Here is a 20,078-nt window from a genome sequence, read left to right as displayed (position 1 = left end):
TGCTATTTTTAAGTTAAATCTATATATTTATTTTACTTTATTTTTTAAGACTTATTTATTTATTTGAGAAAAAGAGAGTACACTTGAGAGGGGGAGGGGCAGCAGGGGAGGGGAGAGAATCTCAAGCAGATTCCACCCTAAGCATGGAGCCTGATGGGGCTCAATCCCACGACCCATGAGATCATGACCTGAGCCAAAACCAGTCAGATGCTTAACCAACTGAGCCACCCAGGTGCACCAAGTTAAATCTGTATTGACAGTATGCTCGCATCAAGTGAAAAAAAGCAGGATGCAGAATAATGTGTATAAAGTCATCTCATGGGATGCCTGGGTGGCTCAATCGGTTAAGTGTCCACCTTCAGCTTGGATTGTGGTCCTGGGGACCTGGGAGCGAGTCCCTCATGGGGAGCCTACTTCTCCCTTTGTCTGCCGCTCCTCCTGCTTGTGCTCTCTATCTCTTTCTCTGACAAATAAATAAATAAAATCTTAAAAAAAAAAATCATCTCATTTGGAAAAAACACAAAAGCAAAGAAATACACATATAAGTATATGTGTTTGTGTGAGAATAAAGATGTGAAAGCAATCAGATAAAACAGTGGACATATTAATTATGGGTGGAATTGGCATGGATTAGGGAGTGACTTAACTATCACTTTTTTATTATTCCATTTCTTACTACAAATATATATATTTTTGTTAAAGTAAAAAAGGAACCAAACAACTCCTCACACATAATAAAGTAGAACCTTAACAAACAAAACAAGACCATTTTTGTTGAACGTAATGAATTCCCACCCCGTACAAGAATGCCTTTCTCAGCATTCTTAACAGGTGTTCATTCGGCCTTTATCCGAACACAGGTAATGGAAGGGTTATTGCTTCTCAAGGCAGTAAATTCCATTTTTGAACAGTTTTGATTGTTAGAAATTCTTTCTCCTGCTGAATTGAAATCTGCTTTATTGTAACTTTCTCTCTTACATGTAGATACTGGCTTTCAGAGCTACTCATCAACCCGATTCCTTCAATTCAACTTGAATTTACTCAAGTCAATATGTTAATTTGTGTTAGTTGAAAATAACCTTTAGACCAAAAGAACTAATTCATTTCCTTCTTTACTTGTGTGTGACTGTAATTATGGGGGACTCAGGAGATACTAAAAGCTATCCAGGATGTAACAATAAAGCGAGAAGAAACAAAGAAGAAGATAGAGAAAGAAAAGAAGGAGTTTTTGCAGAAGGAGCAGGATCTGAAAGCTGAAATCGAGAAGCTTTGTGAGAAGGGCAGAAGGTAAATGATGCTGTTAAGAATAAAACCCCTGTGTGCATGTATATATTTGTGCATAAGCATCCAGTCTTGTTTATGTGCCTAGTTTCTTTTCTTTTGGTCTAAGTTTTATTTGAACAACAAGTACACAAATAAAATCCTCTGATGATTTTAGCTTTTTCAGCACCTTGTGTTAGATTCAGTAAAAAAAAAATTTCAGATTCAATAATACCTTGAAATAATAGCAGCTGATTGTTGGGTCCTAAATATGATCAAGATTTTGAAATGCATCTAACACCTGCTTCACTTGCTTTGATCCTGATTTTTTAGAAGTTCAGGCTGTGGGAATACTTTGATTATGTTATTCAGCACTAAAACAAATTTTAAACGTAACATTGTAAGTAAGCCTTTGGAAAGAATTATTTAGCAGATCTCTGTTCTCTTCTGGGTACTACAGCAAGAGCAAGGTGCGCATAGAATTTGGTCAGATTTTCAGTTTTCCAAGTTTCTTAATGTGGAAATCAAAATAGCTGTGAACCCTGATGATTTTATTTAAATTCTAAAATGTGCTTTTATTTATCAAGAAAATCTTGGCCTGCTGATGAGTCAGAGCTCTAAGTGAAAAGTAGCAAGCTCATTGGTTGAATCATTTTCCAATTATGAAGATAGTAACTGTGAAAGGTCAACATGAGAAAGAACGTTTGGGAAAGAGCCTAAGGACCAATCTGTTTTGTTGAGACTCAAATGATAATGCTTCAAAGGTGGGTCAGTTGTCCATGATGATCCATGCGTCAGCGATTATGAAGAGTGTGCTGGGAGCATAACGCTATACCTGGCATTGTTAGTGATTGAACCCCCTGCCCCCCCCAACAACATGGCCTCTGCCATTGTCTTCACAGGCTGGGAGGGGGACAGTGAAACAGAGACATGAGCATGCAAGCAGTTTAGCAGCAGTCTTAGCAGAAGCTGGGAAGGTGAATCCATCATTATAATTCTAGGCTCTGTGAAAGATTTCTTTTTGATGTGTACTCTATACTCTTAATGTATCTCTGACCACTTTCTCTGCCTTCTGATTGGATAAGCCCAAATGGTGATTGATACTAACAATTTGCTGCTCATGGTCTGGGAGATCCAGTTGGGCTTTTCTATGTGTCAATGAGTGTCAGAATGACACTTTCTGTCATGCTTTTTGTAGAACGTGGGTTTCACTTTTCCAGAAGTAGGGGGAAGAAGTCTTCTGTGTGTATCTTTGTTCTAGCAGTGATGCGGGTTTTATTCTGCATTCCAGCATCCACAGAAACTGTGGGCACAGAGATTTTGGGCATTGTATTAGTCTGTTCAGACTGCCATCACAGAATACCACAGACTGGGTGACTTAAACAACAGTAATTTATTGTCTTAGGGTTCTAAAGACTGGAAATCTAAGATTAAGATGCTGGCAGTGTTGGTTTCTGGTGAAGTCTGTCTTCCTGGCTTGCAGACACTGCTGCTTCCTGTTCTGTCCTCACGTGGCCTTTCCTCCGTTTGTGCATACTCCCGGTGTCTCTCCTCTTCGTGTGAGGACAGCAGACCTGTTGGATTCGAGCCCCATCCTTATGATCTCATTTAACTTTAATTACTTCCTTAAAGGCCTCATCTCCAAATATAGTCACATTGCTGGTGAGGGCTTCAACAAATGAATTTGTGGGGGACAGAGTTCAGGCCATAACAGTCATGTTTCCTGTTCGTAGCTCTCATTCCGTCAGCCAACACTCACTGAGTGTCTACTGTGAGCCAGACAGTATGGGCCCGGAGAATAGAAGGTCCTCATGGAGCTTATTGTTGAATAGGAGAGATGACAAATAGATAATTACAAACTAGTATGATGATACCATGGTAGTGGTCGTATCAGAGTACGTAGAAGGGGCATGGAACCCAGACGGGGCAGGGGGAGTCAGAGGGGGATTCCCAGAGGAAGTGATTTCTAGCATTGAATCCTAAAAGATGAAGGGGAATATGAACACCACATGCAATGCATGATCCTTGATTTGATCCTAGACTAAACAAATAACTTTCAAAGAAAGAGTTACAGGGGTGGGGGTTGATACAGGGAGGAATTAGTTGGGCAAGGAATAGGGGAAAGACATTGCAGGCAGGGGGCCTACAGACAAGAGAGAATAGCACCTGAGCTGTAGGGAGGTGGGGAGGAACAAGACCAGTCGGTAGTGGGAAGCCGGTCACAAAAAACTGTATCGTGTGTTCAGGAGTTTGGGTTTTTCTCTGATAGCGATACTGAAAGATTTTAAGGGGGGAGGGGTATCAGAGGAGGAGTTCTGTGTTTTAGATAAATGACTTTGGCGGGTGGAAAGTGGATGGGAGTAGTGTAGAGGACCAGTTAGGAGACTTACCTGTCAGAGCCTGCCTGAGAGTGACTGTGGCCCACACTGCAGTGGCCCTGGCTGGGAGGAGAGAATTTCACATTGATGTTATATAAAGGTGAATTTACAGGGCGCCTGGGTGGCACAGTCGGTAAGTGTCCGACTCTTGGTTTCGGCTCAGGTCATGATCTCAGGGTCGTGAGGTCGAGCTCCGAGTTGGGCTCTTTGCTCAGCGAGTCGGGCTCTGTGCTCAGCATGGAGCCTGCTGGGATTCTCTCTCCCTCTCCCTCTGCTCCTGCCCACTCCCTGCTCTCTCTCTCTCTCTCTTTCTCAAAAATAAATAAATCTTTTAAAAAAGGTGAATTTACTCAATAGAAATCTGCTAAGTGCTTTGTATTCTTTGGGGGTAGTCACTATGTATTTTAATGTAACTATAATTTCTAAAGAAGACACCCTGAGTTAATAACAACAACAAAAAAGCAACCCCCCCCCACAAAAAAAAAACTAAGGAACTAATACTCAGTTTAGTCATGTATTCGATGATTTTCTCCTGGATACCTGGTTGCTTTGTCGTGGATGTTGTCTTGCTTTCGTGGGACACTTCCTAATTCCCAGCTTATATCCTTGAGGATTATTGCTGGCATGAGGAAGGTGAGGCTTCCATGTGAGTGCTCTTCCAGGGCAGAACTTCTTTTTTAAGATTCCTGCCTTTAATAGTGACTCATTGAGAATGGCAGCAAGTAGGACTCTTCCCCAGTAAAAGATGGTGAGCTTGGGCTTTAAAAGACATCATCACCTGATTCATAGAAGTAGCTTGGGACAAATAACAGGAAAGCAGAAATACTAAGCATCATTCTTTTTTTAAAAATGTTCTGAGCATGGGGCACCTGGGTGGCTCAGTTGGTTAAACATCTGCCTTTGGCTCAGGTCATGATCTCAGGGTCCTGCGATCAAGCCCTGCGTCAGGCTCCCTGCTCAGTGGGGAGCCTGCTTCTCCCTCTCCCTCCACGGCTCCCCCAGCTCATGCTCGTGCTCTCTCTCTCTCTCTCAAATAAATAAATAAATAAATAAAATCTTGAAAAAAAGTGTTCTGAGCTTGCCTGATGAACTCATATGATAGAGTGATAGGTAAGTAGCACATCAAGGGACTTACTGTTGGACACATTATTTTTTTTACTTATGAGAGAGAGAGAAAGAGAGAGTAGGGAGAGGAGCAGAGGGAGAGGGACAAGCAGACTCCACGCTGAGTGCAGAGCCTGACATAGGGCTCGATATGAGGACCCTGAGATAATTACCTGAGCCGAAACCAAGAGCCAGACGTTCAACCAACTGAGCCACCTACGCACCCCTGGAAGCATTACTCTAGATGTCATTTAAGAGTCTGCACTAAATTGAAATCAACAGTGTGCATGAAGATTCATTTTGGAAATTTCTCACCAAATGCTAGTTTATTTAACTGGTATGTGTAAAAGCCCTAGCAGCTTGCCTAGCAATCAGTAAATCTGGTGAGCATTTCTTGGGTGCAAAGCAGTGAGCCAGGCTGTTGCAACATCCTGTATTTGACCATAGCTGTCCGTCCTTCCAGCAGTCTGCTCGTTCCCAGTGAGTCTACACTTTGACCACTTGAGGTCTTTTTTCTTGTTTGGAAACCTCACTCCATTTCCCACCAGTCTTTCAGCTCCCTGGAAGCATGTCTTTCCATAGCTAGCCTCAATGCACGGTCCACTGCTTGGGTCACTTCCTTAGTGTTACCCTCAATTCTCTTTCCTCTCATTCTTCTGTAGTACTCCAGTCCTGGGTCAAGTCAGCCGCCTGACGTCTCTGGGCTGCTGAGTGCTGCTGGACATAGCCCTCAAACTGTGTCTGGGGTCATAAATGTCTGACTTCTAACATCGCCGGAATCCTCGAGACTCCCTCTTCTTCTGAGGGCTGTCCCAAACTTCTACCTCCCTTTCTCAACTTCGTCTCTCCACCATTTCTCTCCTTAGTCTTAGCAGATGATCTTGCTTTTTATTTCACTGTAAAAATAGAGGCCATCAAGTGAAACCTCTTTCAGTTTCCCAGCTCTCAGCAGACACATCTATCCTTTCCTCCTGTCCTTGTATCTGAGTCTAAACTTTGTACCTGTACGTGAATTCAGTTCACTCTTGAAGCTGCCATCTGTCCATAAGTGGCCGTACTATGTACCGCCTGTCTGAACTGAATAACCAAGAGTCATCCTAAATTCTCTCTTAGCCCCTTTTCCACCACATCTGCTTTTACATTCTTAGTATTATCCCTTTCTCGGGATGCCTGGGTGGCTCAGTTGGTTAAGTGGCTGTCTTCGGCTCAGGTCATGATCCCGGGGTCCTGGGATCGAGCCCTGCTTTGGGCTCCCTGCTCTGCACGGAGCCTGCTTCTCCCTTTGCCTGCTGTTCTCCCTGCTTGTGGTCTGTCTATGTCAAATAAATAAAATCTTTAAAAAAGAATTATCCCTTTCTCTCTGTTCACGCTGACCCTGTCATTTCAGGATCTCATCAGTCCTAGATCACTGAGGTAGGCTACGAGACTTTCTTTGCCTCCACTCTGCCTCTCTTCTCACTTGTCTAGTACACTGCTACCATAGAAATCTTTTTCACATCCACGTCTGATAATGTTATTTCCCTGCTGAAAATTTTTCATAGTTCTTGATAGCTTTTGGGGTAAAGTTTCAGCTCTTTAGCTTAGTATAGAAGGCCCTCAGTTACCTAGTCCCTGTTTATGTCCTTAGCTGTACTGTTGACTGCTCGCCCAAACAACTGTTGCTGGTTTATACCTACTGCTACATGAACTCACTTAAAACTCAGCCTGTATTATCTGCTCTAGAAGCTTTCCCAGATCCTCCCCTTCTCCCCTTCACACATCGTGACCATTTCGTTTAGATGACCCTCTTCTGTACTCATTAGCATGCTGAGTATACCTCTGTCTTAACACATACTTCTGATGGTCTTTTTGTTGACTTTAATGCCTCCCCCATCATATAGTTTCTTGAGAGTAAGTGTTTTGATCCACTGCTGTGTAAAATAGCCATCATAAAACTTAGTGTCTTAAAACAGAATAATTTGTTATTTTTCACAGTTTTTTGGGTTGTCTCAGATGGACGGTTCTGCTAGTCTCTAGGGTCATTCCTGTAGCTGTGGTCGGACGGCAGCTGGGACTGGAACATCCAAGGTGGCATCATTCATATTTCTGGTACCTTGGCAGGGACACCTGGAAGGCTGGGCCTAGCTGAGACACGGAGAGGGCTAGGCCTTTTCTCACTCTCTCTCTCCATATTGTCTTTTTCCTCTCCAGGTGGTCTTTCCAGCAGAGGGGCCAGATTTCTTTCTTGGTGGCTCAGAGCTCCCAAGAGTACAAAAGTGGAAGTTTCTAGGCTTTCTCTAAGGCATAGACTTGGAACTGGCACAGTGCTATTTCTGTGACATTCTTTTGGTTAAAATGAGTCACAGGGCCAACTCAGATTTAGTGTTGGAGGGGGCTGAACATGAACACCAGCAGGCCTGGTTCATTGGGAGTGGTCCATATTTGGAAATCTGCTGCTGCAGCAAGTTAACACATCTCGCTTAACTTTTTCTGCTCAGTATGTGTTAATATCTTTTAGATATGGGGAATCATAGAGATTATACAAATAGGAGATGCATAATTAGAGGTGTCTTAGAAATATGCAGGATGAATTTTGGGGGAAGAGTGAGGCTGAGACATCAACAGGAAGCACTTACAATAAACTGAGTTTCTAAGGATCATTATAAGACTAGTGATGGTGGATTGAAAAGGAAGAAATGGACTCCGGAGGAATCAATGCTTGATTATTTTAGAGATTAAGGCTGGGGGAAGTATCAAAACTAACTTCGGTATTGACCCTGGGTAACTATGTGCCACCTGGACAGTAATTGGGAAATGGAATCCCCATTCTAAGTTCTGAGGGTAAAGTAAGTGATGTGATGATGTGAGACATATAAGTTAAAATCCTCAGGCGGCCATTGGAAGTGGGACACTTGACCAGAAGAGATGCTCTGTCTTGATTTGGAGTTGACTGCGTAGAGGGTGTAACTATCTGAAACTCACTGAAAGTGAGTTTTCTGTGGGAAAAAGCATAGAGGAGGGCTCAGTTCTTAACGCTGAGGCACACCTACAGTTTGGGAGTACAAAGAGGAAGGGAAGGCAGAAAGAAAAGGAAACAGCTTAGAATAGTAGTATAGGGCTTCAAAGGAGGGGGGGCATAACAGTGTCAGAAACTGCAGGGAAGTACATGAGAACTGGGTCTGAGTAAAGGCCATTGGTAATTACTGAGTGTAACCAACGGGTTTGTAGGCAGAGGAATTCTTTTCCCCCAATATTTTATTATGAAAATTTTTAAACACTAGGAGAAGCTAGAAGTATTGTACATTAACACTCACCCCCTAGATTCAACAATTAACATTCTACTAAATTTGTTTTAGCAGTATCTTTCCATCCCTCTATCCGTTCATCAGTCCATCTTTTTTTTTCTTTTCAAAGCATACCAGAGTAAGTTGCAGTCATCAGTAACTTCACCTTTAAATCCATAAACGTGCATATTATTAGAGTTAAATATTATTTGTTTCCTTTTTTTTGGTAATAAAATATATATGCAGTTAAATACATAAATCTTAAGTGTGCCGTTCCATAAGTTTTGACCAATGTCAAATGCCTGTGTAATTCAAACACATTAAGATAGAGTACTACCCTTAAACCAAATGGTCCCCTCATAGACTTTCCCAGTCTTTTCTTGTCCCATCTTCCAAAGACAACTGCTGTTCTGATTTTCTCATCATAAATTAACTCTGCTGTTCTAGAGTGTCACATAAATGAAATCCTACAATATGTACCCTTTTGTGTAGGACTTCTTTCATTCAGCATAATGCTTCTGACATTCATTTATGTCTCTTTATTGTCGAGTAGTATTCCTTTTGTTAATACACCACACTTTATCCATTCTCCTTTGAGGGGTCATGTAATGGTTTCTAGAATTTGACTATTATGAATAAAGCTGCTGTGAACAGTTGAGTATGTTTTTGTGTGAGCATATACTTTTATATTTCTTGGGTCAATTTCTAGGAGTAGAATCAACAGGTTGTAGGGTAGGTATATGTTTAGTTTTGTAAGAAACTGACAGATAAATTTCCCAAGTGCATATACCATTTTACACTCTACCTACAAGGTATGAGAATTCTGGTTGCTTCATATCCTTGCCATTCAAGTGGTTGTATTTCATTGTGGTTTTATTTGGCATTTCCCTCATTACTAATGATGCTGATCACTTTTTTCATGTGCTCATTGGCCATGCATATGTCTGTTTTTGTGAAGTGTCCGCTGCAATTTTTGCCCCCCTTCCTTTTTTTTTGGTTGTTTTTAGAAGTTCTTTGCATATTGCAAATATAAAGCCCTTTGTCAGTTATATAGTCTGTGAAAATGTTCTTCCACTCTCTGACTTAGCTATTCATTTTTTTTAATTGAATGTTTTGATGAACAGAAGTTTTAATTTTAAGGCTGTCTAATTTATCAAGTTTTCTTTTATAGTTATTGCATTCTTTGTCCTGAGATACCTTTGCCTACCCTGAAGTAGCAAAGGTGTTCTCCTCTGTTTTCTTATGGAAGCTCTATCATTTTAGCTTTTATCTTTATGATCCATCTCGGGATAATTTTTGTACATGGTGAGAACTAGGGGTTGAGGTTCATTTTTTGAGGTTCACGTGCCTATCCAGTTGTCCCAGCACTGTGTGCTGAAAAGACTTCCCTTTCCCCCATTGGAATGCTTGACACCTTTGCCAAAAACCCAATGACAGTATGAGTCATTTGTATAAATAGTGGGTCTATTTCTGAGCACTATTCTGTTGCATTGGTATATTTGTCTATCTTTATGCCAAATCATGCTGTCGTGATGATTATGGCTTTATAATAAGTCATGGTCAGAGAATGTAAAGTCTGCTTCTTTTTTCAAGGTTCTTTGGAGTTTGCACTACCTTTAGGTCATTTGCACTACCATATATGTTTGAGAAATAGCATGCCAGTATCTACAAAAACAAAACCCAAACTGGTGAGACATAGTTCCTTTGAATCTGTAGATCAATTTGGGGAAAATTGACATCTTAGTAATACTGAGCCCTCCAATCCATAAATATGTATCTATCAGTTTATTTAGATCTTTATGTTACCAACCTTTCAGAATTTTCAGAGTCCAGGTCTTACACAACTTTCTTTAGATGTCTAAAGAAATTTATTCCTAAGTATTTTATGTTCTTTGATATTATTTAAGTAGAATTAAATTTTCAAAAAAATTTCAACCGTTTCTTGCTAGTGTATAAAAATATAATTTATTTTGTATATTAACCTCATACCTGCTACTTTGCTAAACGTACATATTAGTGTCTTAGTTGTTTTGTAGATTCCTTAAGATTTTCTACATAAACAATTATAGCTTCTGCGAATATACAGTTCTATTTCTTCTTTTCAAATCTTAAGCCTTTTATCTCTTGTAAACATTAATACACTGACTAGGACCTCCAGTACTGTGTTGAATAGAAGTGGTAGAGTAGACATACTCACCTTGTTTTTGCTCCTCATGGGAAATGTTTAGTATTTTACCATTAATTGGGATGATAGCTATAGGTTCTTTGTAGATGCACTTTATCAAATTGGGGAAGTTCTCTTCTGTTTCTAATTTTCTGAGAGTTCTTAACATGATTGGGTGCTTAGTTTTGTCAAATAGTTTTTCTGCACCTATTAAAATTATTGACTGGTTTTTCTCCTTTACTCTGTTAATATGGTAAATTATATTGATTTATTTTCAAATGTTAAACCAGTTGTCCATTCTTGGGATAAACCCCCTTGGACAAGATATGTTACTGTTTTTATATATTGCTGTATTCAACTTGCTATTATTTTTAGGGATATTTGTGTGTATACTTATTGAGGAATATTCTACATTTTTTTATTTTTAAAAATGTAATTATATCAGTTGCTGAGGGGGTGATGTTAAAATCTCTCTGATTATAGACTTTCCTCTTTTTCCTTTTAATTCTGTGGATTTTTGTTACATATATTTTGAAGTTGTATTGTTAGATACATATACATTTATGATCGTTATATATTCCTGATGAATTAGCCATTTTATCATTATGAAATGTCTCTCTTTATTTTTGTCATATTCTTTATGTTAAAGTTTACTTTATGTGATATTAATATTGATACTGCAGTCTTACGCTTATTTTTTACATGAGGTATATTTTTCCATCATTCATCTTCAACCTGTCTACATTTTTATGTGTCATAAAGATAGCATATAATTGGATCTTTCTTTTTTATCTATTCTGACAAGCTGCCTTTTAATTAGAGGCTTTAGTCAGTTTATATTTAACGTAATTATCGATATGTTTGATTTTAGGTCTACTCTTTTACTATGTAAATTGAATATTCTTGAATATTTTTTAGAATTTTAATTTGGCCTTTCCTTCCACGAATACACATCTGTTACATTAATTCACTGGCAGCATTTGTTATAAAGAAAAATTACATGCCTGATGCTTATTTTGTATTAGAAAGACTTGTAATTTTCTTGGTTAAGGTATTTGGGAAATTTTCAGAGTCTTAATTGTAGAAACTTAGAGTTATTATCCCTTAGATTTTTGAACAATCGAAGATTTTTAGATATAATATACATCAATAAAAGGCACTTATTTTAAGTTGCATATAGATGAATTTTTACAAACTAATCATGCATATAAACACTAACACAATCAAGGTATAGCACATGGCCGTTACCCTATAGTGTTCCATGCTCCTTCTCCATCACTGCCCTTTCTTCCCCTCAGTTCTCAGGTAAACACTTTGTCACTGTAGATTACATTTACATTTTCTAGAAATTTGTGTCTAGCTTCTTTCACTCAGCCTATTTTAAGGATTCATCCTTGATGTTATCATGGATATGAAATATCTCAATGGTTTATTCCTTTTCTTTTTTTAAGATTTTGTTTTTTAGAGCAGTTTTAGGTTTACAACAAAATTGAGAGGGAGGTACAGAGATTTTCCATATAACCCCTGCCCCCACACATGCATAGCCTTCCATTAATCAACCTCACTCACCAGAATGGGACATTTTTTTACTAAGGGTAAACCTATCCAAAGTCCATAGTTTACCTTAGGGTTCACTCTTGGTTTTGCACATTCTGTGGGTTTGGACAAATGTATAATGACATATATCCATCATTATAATATCATACAGAGTATTTTTCACTGCCCTAAAAATCCCCTGTGCTCTACCTATTCATGTTCCCCTTGCACCTTTCCCCTAACAAGAGCCACTGATCTTGTTACTGTCTCCATAGTTTTGCCTCTTCCAGAATGGTATATAGTTGGAATCATACAGTATGTAGTTATTTAAGATTGGCTTCTTTCACTTAGTAATGTGCATTTGAGGTTCCTCCATGTCTTTTCATGGCTTGATAGCTCATTTATTTTTAGTCCTGAATAATATTCCATTGTCAGGATATACCACAGCTTTTTTATCCATTCATCTGCCAACAGACATCTTGGTTGCTTCCAGGTTTTGGCAGTTATGAATAAACATAAACATGCTGCTGTAAACTCCATGTGTGGTTTTTGTATAGACCTAAGTATTCAGCTCCTTTCAGTAAATACCAAAGAGTGCAGTTGCTGGATCATATGGTAAGAGTATGATTAGTTTTGCACGATATCAGCAAACTGTCTTCCAAAGTGGCCGCACCATTTTGCATTCCCACCAGCAATGTATGAGGATTATTGTTCCTCACATCCTTGTCAGCATTTGGTGTTGTCAGTTTTGGCCATTCTAATAGATGTGTAGTGGTATCTCATTGCTGTTTTAATTTGCATTTTTCTGATGACAGCTGATGTGGAACATCTTTTCATATGCATACTTGCCATCTCTATGTCTTCTTTGGTGAGGTGTCTGTTAAGGACTTCGGCCCATTTTTTTAATCAGGTTTATTTTCTTATTGTTGAGTTTCAGGGGTCCTTTGTGTATTTAACAGTCCTTTATCAGATGTATCTATTGTAAATATTTTCTCCCAGTCTGTGGTTTGTCTTCTAATTCTTTTGGTACTATCTTTTGCAGAACAGAAGTTCTCAATTTTTTAAAAGATTTATTTACTTATGGGGGAGGAGGGGCAGAGAGAAACTTAAGCAGACTCTGCGCAGAGCTGGTCACCAGGTTTGATCTTACAACCCTGAGATCATGACCTGAACTGAAGCCAAGAGTTAGGTGCTCAATTGACTGCACCACCTAGGTGCCCCCGGACATTCTCATCTTAATGAAGTCTACTTTGTCAGTTATTTCTTTCATAAATTGTGTCTTTGGTTTGTATCTAAGAAGGCATCACCACACCCAAGTTCAACCAGGTTTTCTTCTATGTTATCTTAGGAGTTTCATAGTTCTGTATTTTACATTTAGGTCTACAATATATTTTGAGTTAATTTTTGTTAAAGGTGTAAGGTCTGTGTTTAGTTTCACTTTTTGCATGTGATTGTCCAATTCTTCTAGCACCATTTGTTGAAGAAACTCTTTGCTTCATTTATTGCCTTCATTCCTTTGTCAAAGATTAGTTGGCTGTATTTATGAGGGTCTGAAATAGGCTCTTCATTCGGTTTTATTGATCTATTTGTTCTTTTGACACTACCACACTGTTTTGATTACTATAGCTTTATAGAAAGTCTTGAAGTCCGGTATCACCAGTCCTCCAAAGTGGTTCTTTTCTTTCAAATTGTGGTGGCTAATCTCAGTCTTTTGCCTTCCATATAAACTTGAGAATCAGTTTGTTGACATCCATAAAATAACTTGCTGAGATTTGGATTGGGATTGCATTGAATCTGTACATCAAATTGAGAAGAATGGATATCTTGATAATGTTAGTTTCCCTATCCATGAACTTGAAATATCTCTCCATTTATTTAATTCTTTTTTTAATTTTGTTCATCAGAGTTTTATAGTTTTCCTCATAAAGATCTTTTATATATTTTGTTGGATTTATACCTAGGTATTTCATTTTGGGGGGGTGCTAATGTAAATGATACTCTGTTTTTAATTTAAAATTCCACTTGCTCATTGATAGTATATAGAAAAGCAATTGACTTTTGTATATTAATCTTGTATCCTTCAACCTTAGTTTAATCTATTTGTTCAAGGAGGGTTTTTTGATTCTTAACAATTTCCTGTATAGATGATCATGTCATCTGCAAAGATATTTTTGTTTTCCTTTCTAATCTGTGTACCTTTGGTATCCTTTTCTTGTCTTGTTGCATTCTTCCAGTATGATATTGATGAGTGGTGAGAGGGACATCCTTGCTTTATACCTGATCTTAATGGGAAAGCTTCAAGTTTCTCACCATTAAGTATAATGTTAGCTATAGGTTTTTTACAGATAGTCTTTATCAAGTTGAGAAGATTCCCTTCTATTTCTAGTTTACTGAGAGTTTTTTTTTTTTTTTTTTTTTTTTTTTTTTAAAGATTTTTATTTATTTATTTGAGAGAGAGAGAATGAGAGAGAGCACATGAGAGGGGTTAGGGTCAGAGAGAGAAGCAGACTCCCCGCCGAGCAGGGAGCCCGATGCGGGACTCGATCCAGGAACTCCAGGATCATGACCTGAGCCGAAGGCAGTCGTTTAACCAACTGAGCCACCCAGGCGCCCTTACTGAGAGTTTTTATCATGAGAGTGGGATTTCGTCAAGTGCTTTTTTTGATAGGATCTGTGATTTTTCTTTTTTAGTCTTCTGATGTGATGGATTACATTAATTAATTTTTGAGTGTTGAACTAGCTTTGCATACCTAGGATAAATTCCACTTGGTCATGGTTTAAATTCTTTTTATATTTTTTTAGATTTGATTTGCTAATATTTTGTTGAGGATTTTTGCATCTTTTTTTTTTTTTTAAGATTTTATTTATTTGACAGACACAGCAAGAGAGGGAACACAAGCAGGGGGAGTCGGAGAGGGAGAAGCAGGCTTCCCGCCGAGCAGGGAACCTGATGCGGGGCTCGATCCCAGGACCCTGGGATCATGACCTGAGCCGAAGGCAGACGCTTAACGACCTAGCCACCCAGGCACCTGAGGATTTGTGCATCTTATGTTCATGAGAGATACTGGTGTGTGGTTTTCTTTTCTTCTAGTGTCTTTGTCTGGTTTTGGTATTAGGATAATGTTGGCCTCATAGAATGAGCTAGGAAGTATTTCCTCTGCTTCTGTCTTTTGAAGGAAATTGTAGAGAATTAGTATGGTTTTTTTCTTTTTTCTTTTTTTTAAGTAATCTCTACCCCCCAGTGAGATCGCCACCCTGAGATCAAGAGTCACATACTCCACCAACTGAGCCAGCAGGTGCCCTGGTTCAATTTTTTTCTTAAATGTTTGGTAGTATTTACCAATAAACCCTCTGAGCCTGGTGCTTTTTGTTTTGGAAGGTTATTAATAATTGATTCTTGAATAGATATAGGCATTCATTCCTTTTTAATGCTGAGTTGTAGTCCATTGTGTGAATATCTCTGGGCAGTTGTTCTAATATAAACTGTCTCCTGTTCTTCCTGGTGAGAAGTCAGTGACCATTCATATTATTGTTTTCCTCTATGTATTATGTCATTTTTTCCTATGGCTTCTTTCAAGATTTTCTGTCTTTAGTTTTCATTAGTGTGACTTTGATCAGCCCAGGTGTGATTTTCTTCATATTTTTCCTGTTTAGGTTTTTCTGAGTTCTTAATCTGTAAAGTTAATGTCTTTCATTAAATTGTGTGAAATTTTCTGACATAATTTGTATATATTTTTTCTGTCCCATTTCCTTCTTTCTTTCTGGGACTCTGCTTTCACATGTTAGTCCCTTTGATATTGTCCTATAGCTCATGGAGGCTCTGTTCATTTCTTCACTATCTTTTTTATACTGTTCCTCATATTGGGTAACTTCTCTTGATGTATCTTCAAGTTCACTTATTCTGTCTTGTATCATTTCCATTCTCTTAAGCCCATGCAATGAATTTCGTAATTCCAGTATTGTACTTTTCAGTTCTGTCATTTCAATTTATTTCTCTTTTATAGTTTCTGTTTCTCTGCTGAAAATTCTTATTTGTGCACTCCTTGAGAACATATTTTTTATGTCCTTTTGCATAGTTAAAGTAGATGCTTTAAAATCCTTACCTGGGGCGCCTGGGTGGCTCAGTCGTTAAGCGTCTGCCTTCGGCTCAGGTCATGATCCCAGGGTCCTGGGATTGAGCCCCACATCGGGCTCCCTGCTCTGCGGGGAGTCTGCTTCTCCCTCTCCCCCTCCCCCTGCTTGTGTTCCCTCTCTCACTGGTCTCTCTCTGTCAAATAAATAAATAAAATCTTTAAAAAAAAAAAAAATAAAATAAAATCCTTACCTGCTGATTCCAGCATCTTGGTGACCTTGAAGTTCTTGTTCATTGAGTTTCTTTTTTTGTTGACCAGGATGTGGAATCAGAAGGATTATCCTAAGAAACAAGCATGAAAGGTACACACTATCTGTTTACATGAAGTTACAGGATAGACAAACATTTAGTGAGAGAAAGTAGATCAGTGATTGTCAGTGGCTCAGGGTAGAGGGAAGAGATTGATTGCCATATAGTAAATATTCAGGCTTTGCAAACCATAAGTTTCTGTCGCAACTACTCAACTCGGTTGTTGTAACAATGAAAGCAGCCATGAACAATATGTAAATAAAATGAGCATGACTGTGTTCCCCAGAAAATGTTACTTATAAAAATAGGCGGCAGCCTAAATTTGACTCACAGGCCATAGTTTGCCACCCCCTGCTCTTGACTGTGGATCATGTTTCCTGTTTCTTTGTATATTGGTAATTTATGGTTGAATCCTGACTATTATGAATATTGTAGAGACTCTGGATTTTGTTCTATTTCTCCAAAAGTCTTGGTTTTTTTAAAAAAAAATTGTCATATTGGGCTTAAACATCATACCCTTATTTGATGGCCAGCAGCTGTGGTCTCTGTTAAGTTTGTTTAGCTATAACTGGATTCCTTAGAATCTCTTCTGTGCATGTGTGGTTCAGGGATCATCCAGATATTTGGGCAGGTTTGTATTCAGAATGTGGGGCTCCTCATCTGTAACTCTTTTCTTTTTAGGGTTTCCTACTCATTTTCCAGTTGTTATGGTAGTTTGCAGTTTTGTCCTTTAGTTTTCAAGCATGTAAGCCTGCAAGGTTTCTATCTGTTTTAGCCATCAGCACAGTTGGCTAGGGTTTGTCCTTAGGCAAATAACTGTAAAAAAGAGGAAACAACAGTGATATTCACTTCTTCCAGTTGTCAGATTGCCTCCAGTTTATGCCTGGTTCTTGTTTGCTGTTTAATGCCTTCAGATAGGTGCTCTTTTACATTTTGTTTAGAATTTATAGTTTTTGACCTTTAAGATGTTGGTCTGTTAGGAGCAACTCTGTCCTTACTAGAAGTGGAACCTCTGCAGATTTAATTTGTAGGATAATTCTGCCCACATTAGGTTAGATAGGCTAAAGTATAGATCAGCTGGTGTCAGGAAGACAGTTTCAGCCAGACAAAATGAAGGCCTGATTTAATTGGCAAAGGAACGGAAAGGGGGGTATTCTGAGGTAGGATTGATAAGATTTGTTGACTCTTACAGAGAGAGGAGTTGTAATGACAATGAGATGTCTGAGATACAGAAATGGTGACTATAGGAAGGGGAACAGGGGGCAGTGGCTTGGGGGTGGGGGTTGCAGATTCTTTTCTTTTTAACTGCAATTTATGGAGGTTATATGATAAAATTCATGGAGGTTATATGATTAAATGCACCCATTTTATTTATTTGTTTGTTTGTTTATTTTAAATTCACCCATTTTAAATGATGTATACAGTCATGGAATCCCCACCAGAATCATGATATACAATATTTCCACTACCCCAAAAAGTTCCTTCATGATTCTTTGGAGTCCATTGCCTCCCCTCCCCTGAGCCACTGGCAACCACTGATCTACTTTCTCTCACTATAGTTTTGCCTTTTCTAGGACTTCATGTAAATAGAATCATACAATATATATAGCCTTTTGGTCTGTTTCTTATTTAGGATAAAGCTTTTGTGATTCATCCATGTTGTTGCATGTATCAATAGTTTATTCCTTTTTATTGCTGAGTAGTATTCCATTATAAAATTATACCAAATTTGTTTATGTATTAACTAGTTGATGGACAATTGGGTTGTTTCCTTTTTTTTAATTTTTAAACTATGATAAGTAAAGCTGCTCAGGTGTTTCTGTGGACATGTTTTCTTTTCTCTTGGGTAAATGCTTAGGAGTGGAATTGCTGGGCCATATATTTGCTTAACTTTATATGGAACTGCCAAACCATTTTCCAAGGTTGCTTTACTATTTTGCATTCCCACCAGCAAGTGTATAAGCATTCCAGTTACTCCATATCGTCACCAATACTTGGCATTACAAGTCTTTTTAGTTTTAGCCATTTAAAGAAGTGTTTAATAGTATCTCATTGTGGTTTTAGTTTGCATTTCCCTAATGACTATTGATGTTGTGCATCTTTTCATGTCCTTATCTGTCATTTTTTGTTCTTTTTTTGGTGAAGTATTCATTCAAGTATTTACCCATTTATAAAAAGCATTTCGTTTTCTTATTGAGTGTTCTTGATACAAGTTCTTTGATCAGATTTGCATTTTGCAGATGTTTTCTCCCTGTCTGTGACTTGCCTTTGCGTTTTGTAACGGTGCCTTAAGTTTGGTGAAGTCCAGCTTTCCTATTTACCAGTTTTTTCTTTTGTGGCTCATGGATTTTGTGTCCCAAGAACTCTTTGCCCAACCCAGACAAAAATCAATTTAATTAGAAGAATGACATTGTTTACCTTTTTGTAAGTCTCTTTTTAGTGGAAGAAGCTTAATTCTCTTATCTACTTCTACATGTAATCCATTGCGGTATGTTGTTTGATTCAAGTATGTGACGAAAATCTGGTCATAACACAGATTAGGTAGTTGAAAAAGTGAGGAGTTTTTTAAAAAGATTTTTAAAAATTTCTTTGAAGTTTTTATTTATTTGAGAGCAAGAGAGAGATTGCACTCAAGCCGGGGGATGGGGGGAGGGCTGAGGGAGAGGGAGAAGCAGACTCTCTGCTGAGCATGGAGCCCGATGTGGGGCTTGAACCCAGGACCCCAGGATCATGACCTGAACCCGAAGTCAGACGCTTAACTGACTGAGCCACCCAGGCACCCCTTAATAGCCTTTTTTAGATAATTGTGGATATTCTTTTTTTTATAGTACCCCAAAATTGGACTGGTGATAGTTTCTTAAAGGTTAGTTGAGTCAATTGGCTTAAGTTACACTTTAAATGGATCTTTTAATTGTGTTCTATCAGGGAAGACAAACTTTTCCTTCTGCCCTACTGGGTTTAACATCTGAGGCCTGCAATTAAACTGACAAAAGGGAGATGAACAGGAAAGCAGTTTCTCTCTACAACTTGTATGCATGTGGGAGAGTTCAGTGATGAGTAACTCAGAAGGGTGGTTGGAATTTGGGGCTTATCTGCCATGTTAATAGGTGGAAGGAGCAAGGAGAAAGGCACTTATGGGAAAGCAAATGACTTCTTAGGAGAGTGGGGAGAAAGGGCACTTTACGGGGCTTTTTGGAAAGATAAATGGCTTTTCAGGAGAACAAACAGATTAAAAAGTTTGTGATAATATTTGTCTATACAGGTATGAGTGGTTTTTCTCTCTCTTTCAGAACCATAAAACTCCCCTGGAGAAGGGATTTAGGGTAGTTGTTATTCACATTCTCTCTCCTGGGAGTAGATCTGCTCTGAAGAGGAATTTATGACATCCTTATTTCCCAGAAGTTGCTGCTTTTTAGGCAGATAAGGGAAGCTCCCAGAAGGCTTTTTTCTGCATCTGTTGAACCTCAGATGTCTTCAGCTTAAAAATCATCTTTATGCCAACTCTGCGGTTCCAAGTGGGTTCCACAGTGGATTTGGTAACACAGTGCATTGATAATTTGGAAAATATTGGTTTAGAGTTACTCAGACCTAAGTGTTGACAGGTTTTATTATATAGCATTTAAGGAATCTCATTTGTTTATGTCACTGTTGATCTCATCAGAATAGTCTTTAAGTAGTGGGGATCCTTCAAGCTCTCGGTGGCTGGTATAGATTTTCCAAAATTCTAATTTTTGCTTGAAAGCTCAAAATTGGTTTTGGGTGATAAATACTGTCAGTTGTTTTCTTTGCAATAGCAAGAGTACTTCATTCATTTTCAAGAACCTAACTGCCAAATACTCAAGTTCAGATTACCGTAGTTTGTCTCTCAGTTGTTCTTTTAACTAAAAATGGTGTTTCATGAAAAAAAGAGGCTAGTTCAACTCACAACTCAAATGGTCTCACAAGTGCTTTTCCATGAGACAACCGTATACTTGGGCATGTAGCCTTTTATC

At 38.5% G+C, this 20,078-nt stretch overlaps 2 protein-coding genes across 9 annotated transcripts in view; one reads left to right on the top strand and one right to left on the bottom strand.

Moving 5' to 3' along the window:
* BACE1 (beta-secretase 1) overlaps positions 1-20,078 on the bottom strand; it is a 62,003-nt gene that overhangs the window by 7,907 nt on the left and 34,018 nt on the right. The gene's annotated exons all lie outside the window — the stretch shown is intronic.
* RNF214 (ring finger protein 214) overlaps positions 1-20,078 on the top strand; it is a 41,873-nt gene that overhangs the window by 11,736 nt on the left and 10,059 nt on the right. For all 8 annotated transcript variants that reach the window (XM_078058959.1, XM_078058958.1, XM_036104488.2 and 5 more), the window contains one exon: positions 1,148-1,287. In XM_078058959.1, the coding sequence (XP_077915085.1) occupies positions 1,148-1,287 (140 nt within the window). The remainder of the gene's footprint in view (positions 1-1,147; positions 1,288-20,078) is intronic.

This window comes from Halichoerus grypus, chromosome 11 (assembly GCF_964656455.1).
Source record: "Halichoerus grypus chromosome 11, mHalGry1.hap1.1, whole genome shotgun sequence".
NCBI lineage: Eukaryota > Metazoa > Chordata > Mammalia > Carnivora > Phocidae > Halichoerus > Halichoerus grypus.
The sequence above is the reverse complement of the archived record's forward strand: the minus strand, read 5'-3'. Positions and strand labels throughout refer to the sequence as shown.